A 21,816-nucleotide genomic window follows, 5' to 3' on the forward strand; every position below is an offset into this window, starting at 1 on the left:
ACCATTAATCCTTAGGCTGGAGTTAGACTCTGAGGTTTTAATAATTTTAATATATAAAATATAAACAAAAAATGATAACTTTTAAAAACTTTTCAGTTATCACTTATTAATCATTTATCAGTATTTGGTTATTATCACCATCAACATGGAATAATATTATTATTCAATGTCATCACCATAGAATATATATCAGCTATGATCATCACCCACTACAACCACAGAACAATATAGAAGCATAGATAATATAATATTATATATATTATCTATGTAGTATGTATTGAAGCAACACTCGATCTCCTGATCCGGCAACTGTATCCTTAGGGTATGAAGTATTGGACTCTAAAAGTGGAAACTGTATCCGTAATCTGGTAGAATGTTGGCAACATGTATCGAAATTATAAAAACGGAAACAATCCATTGAACATCAGACGGATGACGACCGTTTTTATTTATTCAAAGATTTTTATGTATGGTATTGTCAGTTTCATTTAAATATTATAATATTGTTATTTGACTTTTTATAAATAATTTATTAATTTATTATATTGATATGAAATATTTAACTGATAACGTATACCACGCCCCTAGATCATGTACTAATCCACCATAGCTAAATATATACCTTATATTATAATATATTATTATATATATTTAGCCATGCTAATTGACGGTCTTAGATTCTTATTTCTTAGTTACTAATCTTCTAAGCACTATCATTATGTTATTCGTTAATGTATTTATTATAAATATTATTTTTAAAAATGATTAATAATCTTCTAGGTAGTAGGTACCTACCCACTAAACAAAGTTTTGGGAATATAATAGGTACCATTGTTAGAACATAGAACAATATTAGAAGTCGGTTACTCAGTTGGTATCCTAATTCGACGCCACCCTTCATAGTTGAAAAACTAAATTTATACCTATACATGATACAATAGACTTATAATACATTAGTATATTATTGTTTGCTGTGTCGAAGTGTTTTTATTTTCTTTAAATGCTATTTATACAAAAAAATGTTACTTACGTTTAAAAACATAAAAATAATAGATTTTAAATTAATAACTACTTTTTCGTATTACTACGATAAAGCAATATTGTCTTTTTAATTGTGTATAAATTATTGTGGTTGACGACTTAACGCGGTTAGTTTTGCATAAAATCGTTTCTCTATGTTATATTATTATAAACATTTATCTCGTAACAATGCAATGACAAATAATGGTAATTAATAATTATTATTATTAGTTACGTTTAACTTAAGACTAGTATTTTACGTATTTAATATGGGTTGGTAATTAAGATTTGAAATTTTAATTTTTATCAAAATGTCATTAAAACTGCTTATTATTATCTCCTTAAAACAGGGTTGTGACATTATTTTCAACGATAAACGATCAACCCTTAAATTAATACCATAAATAATATTACAATACTGAAAATGTCACAACATTTATCATAGTTACCAATTGACATTCATGATTCGCCATATTTAAAACCATACGGTATTACGATTTAATAACTAGACATGATGGGTATCTATAATATAATATGTGTATACAATTTACGTGCAATCTTTATAAAATAAATGACTTCAAAGAATAAAAGATTCTATAGAGATGGAAATCAATGCAATTATATGTTTTAATATTAGGTAAACATCTTATGTGTATTAAAATATTTCTAGTTTCAGATAATTTTTTCTTTTAAAAACTATACTGTGCCAATGTTGGTGTAATAATACAATAAAAAATAAAAATTACAGTTCATAATTTCAACAACAAGCAAATTACTGAGTAGAATAAAGAAAACAAATTCTAGAGTTCTAGACTAAAGAGATTTAATTTAGCTATAAAAGCTAATAATAAACATAGAGAACCTTACCTACTAAAAAAAAAAACATTTGCTGCAGTCTTATATAATATATAGTCGCCGACTGTTGAGTTACAAGTTGTAGGTATACGATATAAAATAACTTAATAACCCTCCTTTAGATTTTTAACAAGACAGTGTATTTTTTAGTTACAAAAAAATGTATATATATTGTTGAAAAAGCGAATAATTTAAGTTAATTTAAATAAATATGTATGTAGCTAAGATCATAATGTAACTTGTAAGAATAATGCAAGTATATATAGTGATAAACTATGCCAAATCAAATAATTAACCAGTAAAGAGCGTTATAACTTCTATGACTAGATAAAATATTGCATTACACATGATATTGTAACTTTTAGTTTTACATATTTTATTATTATAGTATGTACCTTTTACTAATTATAGACTACAGAGTACAGACTACAGACTTAATTAAGTAATTTAGTTTCGTATAAGTAATATAGTTGATTGAATTAATTTTTTCCGATGAAATTGCATTTGAAAATGGCATTGTGCATAAAAACTATAATAAAATATAGGTATATATACTTCAAAAGTTTCCAATACCCAAGAATAATAATTTTAAATTACAACAAAGAACAAAGTAATTTTTGTTTCAATATCTAATTTAATAAAAATGTCCACTTAGAAAACCATGAAGAAATCTCTAATCTAAATAATCATGTTTTAAATGAACTGCAAATACTTAGCTATAATGCTATAAAGATTGAACATTTTATTAATTTTTTAATTTTAAGATTTTAACTTAAAATGTGCAAAAAAGAATATAAAATCGAACATTTTATAAGTTTTAAACAATGAAATAATTTGCAAATTGTTGTGATTTTGGTGAATTTTGAAAAAATGAATTGATAATTTTAAAAGTACATAGAAAATATCTTCTTTGACCATCCAAATTACAAACTAGATCAAATTTTCGTCTATAGATAATTCTAACCATTTCTTATGAAATCACATTCAAAGTTGATGTATCTATTACTGCTCCTAAAAGTGTCTTCAGACTTTCAGAATATATAATAAAATACTCATCATTGTAAAACTAAAAGATTCGAATACATTTTTGCAAAAGGAAGACATATAATACTAGAATATTACCTATATATTTATTGGTTGTGCACATCTATTAGTTGCGACTTGCGATACATGTAGATTATATTGGTCCCACATTATTTTATGATTTGAAAAATGTTATTGATTGTTCGCCAACAAGTTTTCAATGTCCTTATTCAAATTTAATTTAATTGTACAATATAAGTATACGTTGTACGAGTGTAAATATAATACATAATGTATACGGAAGATGAAGGCAGGTGAACATGTAGATTGCACAGTATTCAATATAACCTACACCCACTGACCTAGTAATATTATTTTTAGAAAACAAACCATAACATGACTCTTGGCTTTAAAAATCAAGGATAAACTCCATAATAATCATAGAAATAAAATGAATAAACGTAAACATAAGATTAATAAATCAATAAATATTGTCATAATATCATACAACGGATATAGTCATATGACATAAAAATAATTAAACTTAATAATATATTTTTTTAAATTAGACAATAAACTAAAAACAATGTAAATAGTCAGTAAATATAATCTAATAATAAAAAAATTAATTCATTGATTTAAAACTACAAGCAATCATTGTATGAATTAAAACGGTACTATTAAGATCATATTAAAGTCCTTATATTGTTACAAGCAAATTTAGTTTCTAAGACTTTTACTTTTATTACCTAATAACCGTATAAATGACAAAAATGTACTGTGAACTGTTTATATCATTGTAAGTTCAGTTTAACTTACGAAAATAATAATATTATTATTTATTATTTATAGATAGGTATTAAATATATTATATATATACAACATTTTATATTCAACATAGTATAACGTTACTAGTTACTACTAATGTACGTACAGTAGTTTTTTATTAATTGTGATCACAAGTGCGTGAATTCGTAATGTGTATTAGGATGGATAGATTTAACTAAATAATCGTATAAATAACTCGGAAAACATTTTATTTAAATTTTAAACATACCAGTGTTTCATAAATGATCTAGCTTCTTTTAGTATAACATATTTCCGTTAATTTGATATATAAATGTTTAAGGTATAACACCAAATATATAGGTAGGTAGGTAAGTACATCAAAATATAATATGCGTAAAAGCTTAAGAGGACATTTTACACTTTTACAGGATAAAAATTGAAAATGATTTCCCGTAATTAGATAATTATTAATGAGTTTTAGTTTCTGAGCAAATACGAAATAAGAAATACATTTATTTCACAATAATGTTTTTGAATGTTATGTATGTCTTAATAATTTTATTATTATTTTATACACCAATTGTACAGTAATTATATACCTGAAATTCATATTAATCCTATATATTTTGCATGTGCATTTTTTTTATAATTTATAATTTATTAATTTTGCCGTGTTTTTATTTTAAGAAAAAAGTATATTAAGATGATTGGCAAGCAACAGACAAAAATCTGGTAACTGGTAATACAAAAATTAGCAAGTGCAAATATGAAAGTAGATTATATCAGACATCTGATTATTTGGAAAATATTTTGAAATGTGAAAATTATATAAGCTATTATTGGTACCTATTATATTAAAAATTGGTATAGCGCTGGTATAGGTGCTATAGTTTTAATTTATCAATTATTGTTAGTATTATAGATTTATAGTTGTTAATGACTGAGTAATGCCTATGAAATGATCTTATCACCTATGTATTATATTATTATTTTAGGCAATTGCATTATTCATTATTATATTTTTTAAAAAAAATGTTTCAGTCGTAGAAATTTAAAATACAATCATTCAATATATCAGTGTAATCTGTCTAGTCTTACAAGTCTTATATTTGCTTATATTTTGGAGTGTGCACGAAATATTCTGTGCGTAAGAAATTTATTGAACGCGTTATTCTTTACAATATACAATAATTTGTTTTAACATAGGTACAGTCTTTTTGTGTATGCCCGCCTACCATTTGTTAAATTATAGTGGTCTCAAACATGTACCTAATCCTTTCAGTGTATCCAACAATAAACATCTATTTTTTCAAACATTTTGAATTTTTTTTTTCAATAAAAATAAATAATTATTAAATAAACCATCAATATGTACTTCTTTACAATACTCAATATGAAATACAGTTGTATTATAATAATTGTAATCAACAGAATAAATAAATATTATCTTCAATTATTTTGGATTTAGTATTATAAGATAAGTAAAAAAAGGGAGTTTTTCTCTTGAGTCTTTGACTTATAAATATATGGGCTAAATTTGAGTTTGAAATCTCTGTGTTAGTATTTAGGTAGGTACCTACTGTAAAAAAATTGAATTATAAATTCTAATGTTAGTTTTATAATTTTATCATACAATGTAAGTAAGTACCTACCTATTTATGTTTTTTATCACATTATTTATTACCCTTGTCCTTCACTTTTTACACATTTAAATTACGATTCTACCATTCATATTATTAAATATAATTATAAAATATTAAATAAACCTATTATATTTATACAAACTTCTAAGGTTAGAAGAAATAGGTACATGGCATTTAGATAAGAATTTAAAATACCTACACTAGGTATTATACCTACATAAATAGCAGTTAACTGAATTTAATTGGTGTACACAGTGCCGGATTTAAGGTTGTGAGGGCCCGGGCTCCTACAAGATGTAATTAATAAAAGACATCCACAAAAAAGTCTAAACACGTAAGTCAACTGAAGAATTTTGAGTTGATTTACATGCTTTAAGACTTAGATTATTTTGTGTTTAGCTTTTATTAATTAAATCTTGTAAGGGCCCGGGCCCCGTTCAACCCCCTCTTAAATCTGGCCCTGGGTGTACATCAGTTTATCGGTTTATTTTTTAATTCAATAAGATTGGTTTTCTGTCAATGATTGAGTTTCTCCATTTTTGTATTTTGTGTATGCATGTCTAACTAAATTAGTTTTTATTACATATACTACATATTTTAAGTTCCTATTTGTATATTGTAAATTGTCCTAACATTTTATAACTAAAAAAAATACGATTCTTTAACATATTATTTATATTATTTATTTTGTTGTATATAACACATTTTAACTATTGGGCTTACTTTACTTACGATGACGTATGCTCAATCACCTATCTATTAGAAAACGTAGATTTGGAATTTTAGAAAAGAAACAAGTCTATGTTCCAAAAAAATACTTTTAGGTATCTACATAGTTAGAAATTGTATAATACTATGTTTAAAAATTATATATTTATGTTATAAATACATATATACTACAATATTTCTACTTTCAACTAAAAAGTTTAAATTTTTCATTTATATAAAAACAAATTATTAATAAATATTAAAAATTATTTTATCTCATCTCATTATTTTGATTTAATTTATATATAAGTTAGTAAAAAAATTGAATCTGTACTTTTTGATTTTGTTTAGAAATTAGTATGACATGTATTGTATATAATTAGGTAATTTGTTTATATAATATTCTGTATTAACAATGTAATATATTTTCCAGGATGTTCTATTTTCTCAGTTCTATAGTATCTACATTTTTACAGTGATTATATAGCTACATTTTAAAATAAAGGCCACTAGTCTACTACCTAAAATAATTTATTCACCTTAATATGAGTATAAAAAGTATATAAAAGTTTAAATGTTGATAGATATATATATATCAGCGGTTCTCAAACTGTGTTCCGTGGAGCCCNGTAATATATTTTCCAGGATGTTCTATTTTCTCAGTTCTATAGTATCTACATTTTTACAGTGATTATATAGCTACATTTTAAAATAAAGGCCACTATATAGTCTACTACCTAAAATAATTTATTCACCTTAATATGAGTATAAAAAGTATATAAAAGTTTAAATCTTGATAGATATATATATATATATACTTAGGTTAGGTTAGGTTATTATATTTTATATGAATTTACAATATGACGTAAACGCATATTACGCTTATATTATTACTGTTGTCATTTTTTTTTTTGTTTTCTACGCAACAAAATAATATTTTATATACTTGTGTAAATTACAAAAAACGTATAATAAATGCCAAACTATTATATATACACATTTAAATGATATTGATTGAAGAACAAGACGTTTTTAAACGAACATATTCACGTATAAAATCTAAATTTGTCAGGTTAATATTGGCCAACGTTTGGCTTCGTACCAAAATATTTCAATTCGCCCTCATTTGCTATTAGCACCACTCAATCGTCGACCGCTGCTCAAAAACGCAATATTCCGCGAAATAAACTTATAAACATTTCAAAATTTATTAGGTATTATATTGATAATTTATTTAGATAAACATATCTGTTTATACACGTTAATATTTTGTTTAATTAAATGTACAATTGTTATTGAGTTTATTTATATTTTTAGTTTTTGTCAGTATTAGTGAGTGTAATGTGAACAGTTTTTGAACATAATATTTTTCAAGACGCCTCACTAGGTATGTAATAACTTATATTACTAATTATATTATTATGTGTGGGGCTTAAGTATTTAAATACTATAAATGTCTAATCACAAATATTATTTATTTTATCGTTCAGTAAATAGTAATTTCACTACATAAAAATAATATTAAGTAATATTATTATTATAATAAAACTAGGTATTAGAATGTTTGTAGAGAGTTAATAATAACTAATTTAAGACTAATATTATTCTCAAATTTAAAAGTATATAATATTTATTAATGTGTCTTAATTTATTATCGAAGATTATTAATAACCTACTCACAGTGTATTCATAGTCCATATTTACCGGCTTACAATGTATTGATTAATTAATCTAAATTTTATAAATACCGGATAACACTCATTGAATGAAAACTATCTGTCTCTATGTCTTGTCTAATATAAGGTATCTTTAGCTGTTAACCCATTTAGATAATAATAACTATTGGTATAACTTCTAATAGATATATTATACATGTTTAAATTAAATTAATTTGATTTTATATGTATTTTAATGTAATCTTATAATATTTAAAAACCGATGACCTAATCAATAAGGAAAAATAAAGATTTATAAAATCGTTCAGATTATACCAGTAGAAATATAGCGATTAAAAAATGTGAATCTAAAAATAATGTTGTTTATCCTGTTAAGGCAGCACTGCTAAATTACACGGGTACCGTGTATCTTTGTTTCTTGCCAACATACAATTGGAAGCTCTTATTTATTTTTGCAAAGTAATTTATGAAAAGGTAAATAAAAGATGGTCGTAAGTTGAATTAACGTTAAGTAAACACTAAACAGTAGGTATACTTCTACAATAATTTGGTCAACTTTTGGCAATCAACACTATTGATATAAATTATTAATTTTCAAATTTTAGTTTTTTTTATATTAAGAAGTAAAAAATCTATTTTACATTTGATTTACAACCTATTAATTCGATTAAGTTTCATAATCCACATGTACCTTATAGTATATATTATATTATGTGACGCATAGCCATACTTCTCGCCATCACTGAGCTTTTCTAAATGATGTTTGCAAATTATAACAATATCAGACAAAAACTATGAAATGGTAGGACATTTTTCATTTTTAGAACTTATTGGGATTTATTATAGGTATTAATGAATTTTTAAATGATTAGCAAATTTATAACATTATCACCGATTATGGTTTTACGTGTGTTTATCTAACCTAAATAGTAAATGTTAATTGTGTATAAACGAAGTACTAAGCGCGTATAGGTATCCCGTGTATAATTATTATTTGTTTGGAAATTGGTAATTTGACTTCCCAACTATAGTACATTAGTATCTATATAGTTTAGTGTTAGACGAGTATTATTTTTTAATTTTGAGTCGAGTCGAGTCGAGTTCAAAATTTGAGTACCTACTCAAAAAAAGGAAGAAATAATAAGCATAGATACATGAGAAAATATACCTATTCAAATATTTAACACCAATCCATGTTTTGATATAAAAAGTATAAGCAATAATAAGATATAAGAACAATAATAAAGAGGGGGATGGATAAAGCAAGTTGTATCTAATTCATTTTTCACCTAATAAATTTTTTTTGCGAGTGTACTTGCAAAGAGATCAGTGCAAATGGAATACGTAGATATTAGATAAGTATATACATATATTATTATAAATATTTGTGGCTAGACATTTAAAAAAAAGATTTATCAGAAAACTGTTCTGGATTTGGACATACTTTATACACTTGATGTATGAAATAGCATTATATGACTTTTTAAGATAATTTTATATTTCAAAATAAATAACTAAATAATTTTAAATCGTTTCACACATAGTATCTTAATATTGTGGTATCTAAGCTCAGTGGCTTATATAATATTTAATTTCGTGGGTTGTGGAATGGGGGGGGGGGGTGTTTAGAAATCCCGAATAGGGATCCCGACAGTATAATCAATAACAATAATTCTAAACACACGTAATACATATTTTCGAGTGCCAAACTATTTTAGGGACCCATAAACATTATAAACATTTTGGTACCCAACCCAAAAATTAATAAATTTTCGAGATTAAAAAAAATTATTTTTAGATACATACTTACTTTTTAAATACAATGAATTTATTTTTATAAATAGTTTTTTTTTTGCTCTTTGGAAACAAACTTAAATTATTTCATTGGTATACAATAAATACTTATACAGTTATACCTCGTAACTTATAGAACACAAAACCATTACCTAAATAATTAGTTAAATACATGGGACCTGATATCTCTTGATCCGTTTTTAGTATTCATATCAACAAATAAAAATTAATTTAAACAATGGGAATATTCAGTATGCAAGTTATAATTGCAATAGTAGAAAACAAAAATTAAAATCAATTTATAATAGGCTCATCACTCAATGTTTGATTATGTTAGGAACTGCTATAAAATATTTGCTATATTATCAAGATAAAATAAATAACATTAATATGCCTCTTTATTATTTCAATTGTACTATTCTGCTAGAACTAAATACCTAGTTCCTATAGATAAACAGTATTTTTATAGAAATATAAATGTTATTATACAATATACATGCACCATTAAACATTTAATATTACTACTTACTATAGATACTAATTTATTCTTATTAAACTTAATGCAAGAAACTAAATTAAAGTTATGTAATTCTAAAATGATGCCAACATTATGAACATTAAACAAAATAATTAAATAAATTAAAAAATAATTTCATCCATTATAAAACGTAGGTAGTAGGTACCTGTTAGAGTTCCAGAGCTTTGGCACTGGTTAAAGTTATCTAATCATGATCATATTTTTCTCACAATATAATTAATAATCATATAAAAACTGATTAGTTAAACCCATAAAATATAAGAAACCAATCATTTTTTGAACTCAGAGTCGTCCCAGTGTAAACCTAAAGCTAGACTAGTTTATAATACATAAAAATATTATAAGTTAAGTATTACAGTTAAGAGGATGCTACCTAGGCGTCTGTTGTCTCCGTCTTACCAACTTCCGATAAACCAAATGTTCGTTCACTAGTTTGAACAGTGTGCCGTTAGTTTTGATATTAGATCGAATTTAAGTATTATAAAACTTTTAGGTAAGAATATTATCTATGTTTAAGTGTCAGCAGATTTTCGGTATTTTCATTTTCAAGCAAGATACGAGAATGTGAAATAACACAAATCAAAAATGCTCATATCTCACTTGAAAATTAAAATACCCGAGAATCTACCGACCCTCAAGGATAGATAATGTTCTTACCTAAAACTTTGATAATAGGTCAATTCACTATAATATCAAAATTAACAGCACATATTGATATTAGTGAACAAAACTGTTCTATGTTGTACATGTGTAAGACGGAGACCACAATGCATGGGTAGCATCCTCTTAAGAGAACGTGATACCCGCATGTGTTGTCTCCGTCTTACAAGTGTGTAACATAGCAAATTATACACTCAGCAGAACACGTGTAGCTATGTTAATTTAAAAATTAAAGTGAATTGACCTGTTATAAAATCTAATATAATCTAATCTTTTATTATATTTTTATTTTAACGCGAGTTATAAGTATTTTAAGATGTATAAAAAATGTACAATTTTAAAATACTCATAACTCGTGTTAAAATTAAAATATAATAAAAAACCTATGAGGTTGCCTAGATAATAATCTTACCTTAAGATTTTATAAGAGGTCAATAATTCGCACTAACTTTTAAACTAACGAAGCTACACGTGTTGTACTGAGCGTAAAATTTGCTATGTTACGCACTTGTAAGACAGAGACAACACATGCAGGTATCACGTCCTCTTAAGAGGACACCATACCCGCATGATTTGTCTCAGTCTTACAAACACATAACATATCACATTGTACGTTCTGAATAATTAATTTAACTCCGTTATGTTTAATCTTAGAGTGAATTAAATTATAATCAAATTTAGTAGTAAGAATATTATCTAGTCAGTGACTAGTCGATGACAAAGGTTTTTTTTACAGTAAAATTTTAAAGCTAGTTATGAGCATCTAAAGATGTACATACAATATACTATTTTAAAATGCTCATAACTCGCTGAGACAAAGCATGTGGGTAGTCCTCTTAATTATTTTCTTAATCATATAAATGTACGTATACGAGTATGATCAATTGTATATTTTATGTATGTGTGACTGTATGTCAATTTTTAAAACTTTCATATTATTTCTCTTCAAGTAAATAAAACACTGTATCTACATACTTACAATAGTACAGCTACAACTTATAATTTTTATATTTGAAATAGTTATGTCTAGTATAGTGGAGGGTTTTTGATACTCGATTCATTTTGGTGTCAAGTGCCACGTCTTGGTGCAAGTTGTCTATCTAATGTCTAATCTATATTATTTATTAAGTAGTGTAAAAAAGTCTCAACAAAGTCTATTGACAATATTATTTCCACCTTCCAAATGCTTAAATATAATTGTTCCTTACTATTTTATTTTTTGTTTTACTGCATTGGTTGTTTTAGTTGTTAGTAAGCCAATGCCGAGTTGCATGCAAATTTGATTACATTTAATTTAATTTTAATGGTTTACTAAAAATGTATTCACCATTCGTAAATCAAATTTAAGGGACCATTTTACTTATTTACTCCTGAATGTAGATTTATTAAATGTGCACTTATACAGTTATACAACTCGGACTAAGTTGATTATTAAGTTAAAATTATAGTTTGAGTTTAAATATTAATAGAAATGTATTATTTTAGGAGTAAACTTCGATACATTTTTGAGCAAAATGCCTAGACGCAAACAACGTAAGTATTTAAATATTATGATTTTGTAGTTTAATAACAAATTATTAACTTATACTATAGTAACTATTGATTGTAGGAACACCTAATATTCTCATTGCTTATAATTATAAGAATTAAGGATTAAATAGTCAAATTATTTACCTCTATCCTTAAATACTTGTATTAGGTGTATTACCTATTTATTTCAATTAACTTAAATTACTTTAATCCTTGATTATCTCAACGCTTTAGTATTTATATACTAAATAAGCATCCTAAATACCTTCTGTTGTTTTCTTTAATGAGGAGAATCGAAGAAAACGTAAGGGTAATTTCATTGTCTAATGCAAATATTTATGGTGTTCTAACATTTAATTTCTAACATTTTCTCAAAACAGTTCTTACACATTTTAAAAAAATTTTCTCATTCTCACATTTCTTATTATTATAATAAAATGAATAACATATGTAATTTGATTTTGGTATTCTAATTCGTTCATATATATATATGTTACGGGCTATGTAAACCACAAATTTTTTTTTAACCAACTAATATTATTTTTTATTATTATTATAAATTTTAACCACTATCAATAGTGTTCATTTGTTTTAAAAACAATTATTATAAATTTTATTCATGTACCATAGTCTATAATATTACGAATATTTTGATGAAATAACAAAAAAAAATAACAAGTATCATCATTTTATTTTTATAATAAATTATAATTTTATTATTACCCATTTATTTGAACAAAATTTAGAAGCATTCAACTAACTTAGGAACTTTAAGTAACTGGGAATTACATAGCCTGTCTGCTTTTCTACATTTGGTTTTTAAATAGGCAGTATGATAAGTAACAAAAATAAGATTTTACACAGTGTTAGAAAAAATTCATAGTTTATTGTATTATGATAATATGAAACACGAATAAAATTAATAATGATTGTTTAAAAAAAAAAATCAATACTATAAATAGGTAATAATAATAAAAAATATTATTAGTTGATTAAAGAAAAAATTCTTTTTTTACATTGCCTTTGCAGGACCACATTGACATATTACCATTGTTAATATTGTACTTTAGGCTTTCTGTAATCAAAAAGTAAACAACTCAATACAATATATTTATATATATTTATTTTATAGACGACTAATCTTGGATTTTGTTTATATTTTGTTTAAAATTTTACACTATATTTTAGATTAAATATTTTACCTGCTTAATTTTAGATTTTGTTTATACCACTTTAAACAAAATGAAACATTTGTGATTTAATATTGTAATGACAATATTTTATGATTTTTGAGTACTTAGAGTACAATTACTTATTACAAAAACTATAGAGAATAATATGTTTAATGGTATGACATATTATTTATATATTTAATTATTATTTGATTTTGACTTAGTATTCGACTTTGAAAAAAAAAATTGAAAATTTGAATGGCGTTTAAATTGTTTTGAGATAATATTTAGACAAATTAATATGTCATTCTCTTAAAAATATTATTCTTTATCAATTTTGTAATGAGTGATTTTACTCTTAAATTATTTAAAAACTAAAAAAAAAAAAACGGGGAAATGGATGTCGCTCCGATGTAGAGTAGGTTATAAATGGGTAAAGTATGGTGTTAAATTTGAATTCAATGATATAAAATCATTGTATACGAAAAACTATTTTGAGCGAAGACAGTCTGTCAGCCTATAATATAACTTAGTAGTTTAGTTCATTTGATGATATCATTGTGATTAAAGTAATTAATTTTTTTATTAAGCATTAGTACAAACGCAATCATAAGACTCTCATATTTTCTACTAAGCTGGACATTTTCACAAATAATTATGTTTGCCAAGCCAGAAAAACCTCCAGATACCCCGAACTCGTATAGACCTATTACCATACCTTTCGGAGATCTGTGAACGTCTAATTCTTAAACGGTTGTCTCCACATTTACTTGAAAACAATATACTTCCTCCTGCACAATTTGGCTTTAGAGCTAAACATAGCACGCTACACCAAGTCCACAGAGTGGTTTATGATATAAGCACATCTCTCGAAAAAAAATGCTACTGCACAGCCATCTTCTTAGACATATCCCAGGCCTTCGACCGAGTATGGCACAAGGGCCTTCTGTCCAAATTTCGCAGTTTTTTAACCCCGACGCTCTTTCTTTTAATTAAATCTTACCTTACGAATCGCCACTTTCAAATACGTTGCGGCTCATCAACTTCATATATAGCCCTAATTATCGCCACACCACCTCAAGGAGCAATCTTCTCCCCTTTACTCTTTAACATACATGCCTATGATCAGTCCACAACTCCAAACACCTCTCTTGCCGACTATGCAGATGATAAAGAAATTTTTTCAATTCATAACGACCCAATTAAAGCCTCGACTAATTTACAGTCTCATTTAAATCTACAATCTGAATGGTATGAAAAATGGCGTGTAAAAGTAAATCACAGCAAATCGGTTCATAAATGTTTACCCTTAGGCACGGTCAATGTCCAAATGTTTCAATTAATAACATACCTATCCCACCACCCAATGTTGATAAATATTTAAGATTAATCCTTGACCGAAAATTAACTTGTTCCAAGTATATAAAAACTAAAAGATTGATCCTTAACGCTCGATCAAGATTGCTAAAAACACTATTACCTATCAAACAATTAATTTTATAGCTTAAATACCAAACTACTTGTATACAAAGTTCTTTAGGAAAGCCTAAAGCTAAAAAAAATCAAATTTAAAAAAATTCAAGTCTTTCAGAATATTACTCTTAGAAAAATCACTAACGCTCCCTTCTTTGCCTCTAATTTAACTCTCCACCGAGATCTAGGTATTCTCCCTGTTGTAACTGAAGCGAAACTTTTGTACAAACGTTTTTTTGACAGACTTGAAAATCACCCTAACTCAATACTTAAAGAGTTACATACCTTCTCACTCCCTAGAAATCCACAATTCAGACTCAAAATTAAATGGTGTCGTAAATTAAATATCCTTCCTTAATTACCCTAAACATCACGTCAAGTTAGTGCCACTAATGGGTGGCTTCTTATTCAAGCAATCCATGTTATAACTCTTATCCTATACGCTTATTGTACAAAATGTATAGATTGTGTATGTGCACTTATAAAATAAAAATAAAATAAAAAAAAGCATTAGTACAATAGTAGGTTATTTGATAAGTAATTTCGTCCACATTTGAACATATAAAAACTAAAAAACAAACTGTGCTCATATATTTTTAGAATTTTTGGATACAGAATAACTTGCTAGTGTTCAACTTTATTTTAAATTTTTGATACTGAACTATGAAAGTTGAAAATTTTATAAATATTTAACTATAAAATAATTTGTACATTTTCAATTTAATAATTTTTTTCAAAATTTGAACTTTAAATGCTTATTAAACAAAGTCATGCTTATTTTTAATATTTTCAAACTGATATTGTAACAATAAATCTAGGGCCTTGTATCAAATGTTCAAGCTTTTTGACCCAAAAAATAAAATTTTATTGGCAACTATAGAAAAAAAAATTGAAAATTGAAAATGTCCTTAAGCAGCTCAAAAGAGTCAAAATATTTTGAAATTTCATCAAGTGTATGAATTAATAAAATAAACATATAGATTAAAATTCAAGTATCTACAGTTATTCGTTTTTAAATTACAACAAAATAAGAAAATCGTTGCATGAGAAATCGAAAGTATATCGAATGTTCATCTAATGTCCAATAGCCAAATTTTATTTGACTTCCCGGTAGAAAAATGTAGACTAATTTATAAGAAATATTATATCAAGTTTTAAGATCTTATGTATAAAAAGAAAATTTTTATGAATTTCTAACCCAAAATAATTTGTGATTTTCAAGAATTTTGTCAAAATTCTAAATTCAAATTTCAAACGCTCATAAAAAATTATTGCGGATTTACTCGGAATTTTTTTTTAATTTTCCACTAACAAAAACTTACGAGGAACCTTTTATTACATTTTCAATTTTTTTTTATAGATATTAGTTTAAAAAAAACTAATAATAACCGAAAATTTCATATGCCTTTAAATAGTTCAACCACGAGTCAAAATAATTTGAAAATTTTATGGCAAATAGAAAATGTGGATATCAACATTTGTTGAAAATTTCATAAATCTACTGCATTTTTTTAATCAAAAACCAAAATCGATTTCCTCGAAAACCGGGCTTTCGTAAAAATTGCCGTTTCTCCTTAATTTTTTGTTTGTTTTTGAAAACTATTAGGAATTTTTTATTACTTTTGACCCCCCCAAAGTACCAACTTCCCTATCAAAAAAGATGCTGTTAAAGAAAATCAAAGCACATTTACTGCCCTAAAAAAGGATGACAGATACAAAAAACACACACACATCATTGTAAAAACAATACATTCATCGCTCCGCTCAGAATCTATATCGATTCTGCGCAAATATAGGTATTGGCATTCAAATATTTATCCTTCGAATGCTGTTTAATAAATGATTAAATATGATGTTATAACTTATAATGTATATATTATGGCATGTACTCGTCATCATATTGTGTCAAGTGTTGTAAATTGCTGTATGTGTCATCATTGCTAGTATTATCACCTGTATTATAATTTTGGGTCACTAAGAGCTTTTAATTATGGCCCGTGAATAAAAAAGTTTTGGCAAGTGTTCAACATTGTTGCTGGTTAGGGAGGGGGAATTATAAGCCCTCAAAAATATATTTTTTTTAATGATCTGTGACGATAACATTTCTTTCGTTGACCCTTAAAATATGTACTTACTATTATTATATATTTCGCCTACGATTTATTGATTCAGACAGAGTTTGAGTATGATACATTTTTAAGAATGTAAATGATTTTTGTATATGCATTTTCTCATAAGTTTGACACTAAATCCAGACATTTTGGAAGCAAAACTGAGTCTAGCTTGAGTGAAACTAATAATTTCCTTATGATAGGTAGGCAGGGGGCTATAATTGTATACGATATATGATAGTATATTTACAAGAAACAAAAATATTTTATTTTTTCAATCAATGTTATTTTTACTATCATACAAATATCCTTTCTTAAAAATCTAATCCAGTTGTTTTATTTATCAGATATTTTTAAAAGTTGCACTTTTTTAGTTTTTCATAGTTTTTATATTAAACACATCAAAGGTAACGTTGTAAAAGACACAGTTATATTTGTTCAATATGTAGTGCGTGACATTTCAAATTCTTGTTTTAATTATTTTTGTGCGTTATTGCACTTTTTATTTTAGGGAACACTAACTTTTTATAACATTTATTAAATAATAAAGGAGGTAATATTTTAAAAATAAATGTGATAAATAAATATTTTAAAGCTTGGGACCCGAGCAGTACTTACTCAAAATAAAAATATGTAGGTAATAAGTAGTCTATATGACTATATCAAAAAGCAACATTATAAGTTTGGTTGGTTAGGTATGTTCTTAATTTATCTATTAATTAATATCATCAAGTATTGCAACGTTCAACTATTTAATCCTGTATAAATGCCAATAGACATGTAAAAATATTTTTGTCTTAATTAATGAATGATTACATTTTTTTCTTGATACGTTACTCCCTATATTGTATACGGTGTTCTGTATCTACATTATTAGAAATTGAAATAAGGTATATTATTACCCAAGGATGAATAACCTTTGTTTATTGCTAATCTAATATCTTAGTAAAACAACTATATATTTGTATATTACATAAATATTCTGTTAAAAATATCTAAGTATACAATTAAAACTTGGCAAAATGGTATTGTACTTAGTCAGTATTATCATCGTGACAATTTCTTGGCGGCAAAATCATTACTGTAATTCGTAATTTGTCATCTCAATAACTTAACAAAGAAGTTACCATTCCGTATTCCAAAACTGAACGTTTTAAATTAATGTGAAATGTTAAAAAATTAATTTATTATAAAACGTATCTTACAAGAAAACCATATTTTCTTCTAAGTTGTATCATCTGACTTACATATTTACTTAATACATTTTAAAATAATATAACTAATTAATGATTCATTAATCAAATACATCTGTAAGTCTATAAAATATTCGCTTAAACTTTCAAATAAATAATAAAATAATTTAATATTAAAAACAAATGGTAACATTTTTTCTTTTGAAATCGACCAATCATTTTTGAATTTAAGTATTTTTGAGTGGAATAAAATAAACTATAAACGAGTTGTTTTTAATGTTGATAAAAATATTTATGGTCAGTCAAAAACATTAAACATTTAAATCAAGATCCTCTATGCTGTTGAAACCTAAAATTTTTTTAAAATACATATTATGCTCAATTTTTTTATAGACATTTTAACTATACCTACATTTCTACGAAATTTGACATTCAACTAAACGATTTTATTTATTTTGTTTTGATTCAAAAAATATTAATTGTTGGGACTTAAAGTTTTGAACATCATTGAACAACATGATTACAAAATCATATTTATCATCAATAAGTATTCCACATCCTCGTAATAAAGAAAATTGACAAAATACCAGCATTAGAACATACAACGACCTACATAATCGCCAAAATATAGCGACCAGCTCATAATAATCCGAAGGTCGTTTCTCGTTTGTGTAGTTTGTTTTATTTTGCTCGTAGCCAATAACTTATTATACCCATAACACATAGAGCATAGGTAGTCGCTGTCAAAGTACATATATTTTAATGGGCAAACGTCAAACATATAGGTTAGTGTCCGGCCCTAGCGTATTGGGTACTAAATACTAATAGAAAAATGCATAACTTAAAGCAATATAGATTTATTATAAAACATCCTTAAAAGTGTTAGCTGACAAACTGTCTACGCTCAGAATCGTATTTCCGATTTAGCATGACAAAGATTTATCATTGAATTAAAATCTAAGTCATCCATCACAGTGACCTACTCAATGGAGAAATAGGTACATTTGAAACCGAACCAATTTAATTGTGTCCTAAATACTAAAATAACAGTGGTCAATATTTACTCTTAAAGAGGTATATTTGAATTGGCGTTCTAGAATTTACTACCCTATTGAATTTATTTCCTACATTTTTTAAAAATATATTGACTATCAAAATGGTATTAATAGTTTAAAGTTCGACTTTATTCCCTGGATCAGTTTACGTCAATCACAATCGAGCTATTCAAATAATTTTAGTAGATATGAATCTTAATTTTAACACATGTTTTACGGTATCACGTTTGTATATTTTACATAATTATTATATAGTTACATCGAAGTTATGTATTCTTAATATTTTTTTTTCACACAAAATATTTAATAAATATAATACAAAAGTCTCACAAGAGTGAAGAAAAAATAAAAGCTGAACAATAATTTAAAATTTGAAACACATAAATATTAAGCTGAGAGCGCAATTATTTATTTTTTATTTCATAGTTACCTACATACTCTTAATAATAATGATAAATAATAAATTTAATAAAAATAGTATTATAATTTATTCCTCGTGGCTTATATGTATTGGTTAATATTTTTTAAGACCTTGAAATTACACCTGCGGTGTCATATTTTCGAATTTCATTCTCTAAAAATTGTATTTTATCTCTAATTTATTTCCGGAGTGATTTTATTAAATTATTTTTTAGTTCTTACAATGATTGTAGTACAGCTTGGATATTATAAAATATATTTAAAAATGTAATATATTTGGATATGGCGAGTGAAATTTTGAATACAATTTGGAATGAAAAGATTTGAACGAGTTCGTTGTACAATATATAATAATATATATAATTATTGCGTTTTTCTGCTTACATTTCTGGTGCAAATGTTAAGTCATTTTCTATGTAATTGTCCACTAAATAATCAGTAGATGTTTCATTCATAGGTTAAATTGCAGCTAATCCATCTGAAAAGCAATCCCTGACTGATTAGTAACAGTAAAAGTAAACACGTACTTATGATTGTATGATATAAGAACCCCTTCTTAAATAATAATATTTTACCGCTGTGGGAGCTTATTCAAATACACATTTTTTGAAAGGAAATATTCAAATTTTGACTTTATATTTCCCAAAATTTGGGAGCCAATTTGTACTCGAAACCTAACCTAACCAAGGAATTCTTTACAGCAAAGTGACTTTTCCAGTTAAATTTTTAGATTGGTTATAGTGTTCAAAACCAGCTTTTTTAGCTAATACATATTTCATGTTTAAGTATGTATAGTATGAAAATCAAAATGTACCTATTCATTTCAACAGATAAATTTACTGCATTTAAAGAAAAATTATTAGGTTATCTGGAAAAGAACAGAAAAATCATCATTTGAACATGTGAAATTATACTAATTAGACAATTATTCACTAATATTACTTAACCAAAAACTCAATTATTAATTGCTTGATATAAGTTTTTTTTATGGGGTAAGAAGTTCATTTATTTTTAGTTTCTAGTTTGGAAATTCTACAGCTATCGACAATTGTTAGAAAAGGAAAAAAACTCTTGTAGTCTCTTTAAATACAATTTAACAAGTTTGAGCTAAGAAATGTTGGATATTTATTTAACAGAGGAATACTAAGTTTATCCAAATTAGCCTTTTCAGTGTTAAACTAAAATAACAAACAAAAAATGGAAAGATAATAAAGTACCAAAGAGGAGTTACAAATTTACCTGTCTAAAATTTCACCATGTATAAATACGTTATAAAAAACATAATAGTCTCGAGTTTTTCTTAACATTTAAAAAAAAATATGCATAAAAATACTATATCGTTTAAGCGTTTTGTATACAATAACTATTGAAATTAACAAATTTCTAATTAAAATAAAATATTAATAGATTTGTATATTAAGTATTTTATAAGTACGAAATACTTTAATAGTGTTTCGTCGTAATACAAATGTTGAGACACACTGTTCCAGAATCTAAACACAAAATCCTTTTTTCTCTCTTATTATAATATTATTTTATATTCACTAATTGATTGTATAAGCACCCAAAAATTATGAATTACGTCATAATATATTTTAAAATATAAATAGGCAATAGGTTGGCGTATCATATTATTTCCATAGGCTTTTCACTACATATTAAGAAAATAACTTATACTATGAACAAGATACCTACACTGATACTACGTAAAAATAGAAAATATTTTTGTTAACAGTCGTGTTACAACAGTTGACACAAGTAAAGATTCACTATCAGGCCATCTATATAGTTCATATTGTACTATAAATGATAATAGTAGAATGACTTTTTACGCAAGTAATCGAGCGATGAAGGGCTTTCTACATTTTTTTTTTTTGTCACGGTTATTTAATGTTTAGTTACGCCTCTTGCAAAAACATTGGTACTTCTATAAAATACATTTAGTGATATTAATAACAAATGTAGATAAATGCGTGAAGTTTCACTATTATGTACTTATGTTTGTGTCATCACTTATTGAAAAATAATAAAATGTAATTTACGTAGGTAAATAAATATTAATTTATTAAAATATATTTTTAAAAAGGTTCTTAATTATTCAATTAGAAGTAACTATCAAAAAACACATAAAATTTAATTTATTCAGCTAAATTAAG

At 25.5% G+C, this 21,816-nt stretch overlaps 1 protein-coding gene across 1 annotated transcript in view; it reads left to right on the top strand.

Moving 5' to 3' along the window:
- Positions 1-7,161: 7,161 nt before the first annotated feature.
- The window catches only part of LOC111036844 (obscurin-like), a 60,748-nt gene continuing 46,093 nt past the window's right edge, over positions 7,162-21,816 (top strand). The window contains exons 1-3 of the mRNA XM_022319091.1: positions 7,162-7,252; positions 7,356-7,425; positions 12,192-12,239. Of these exons, the coding sequence (XP_022174783.1) occupies positions 12,221-12,239 (19 nt within the window). The 5' untranslated portion in view covers positions 7,162-7,252; positions 7,356-7,425; positions 12,192-12,220. The remainder of the gene's footprint in view (positions 7,253-7,355; positions 7,426-12,191; positions 12,240-21,816) is intronic.

Source organism: Myzus persicae, unplaced genomic scaffold (genome assembly GCF_001856785.1).
Source record: "Myzus persicae strain clone G006 unplaced genomic scaffold, MPER_G0061.0, whole genome shotgun sequence".
Classification (NCBI taxonomy): domain Eukaryota; kingdom Metazoa; phylum Arthropoda; class Insecta; order Hemiptera; family Aphididae; genus Myzus; species Myzus persicae.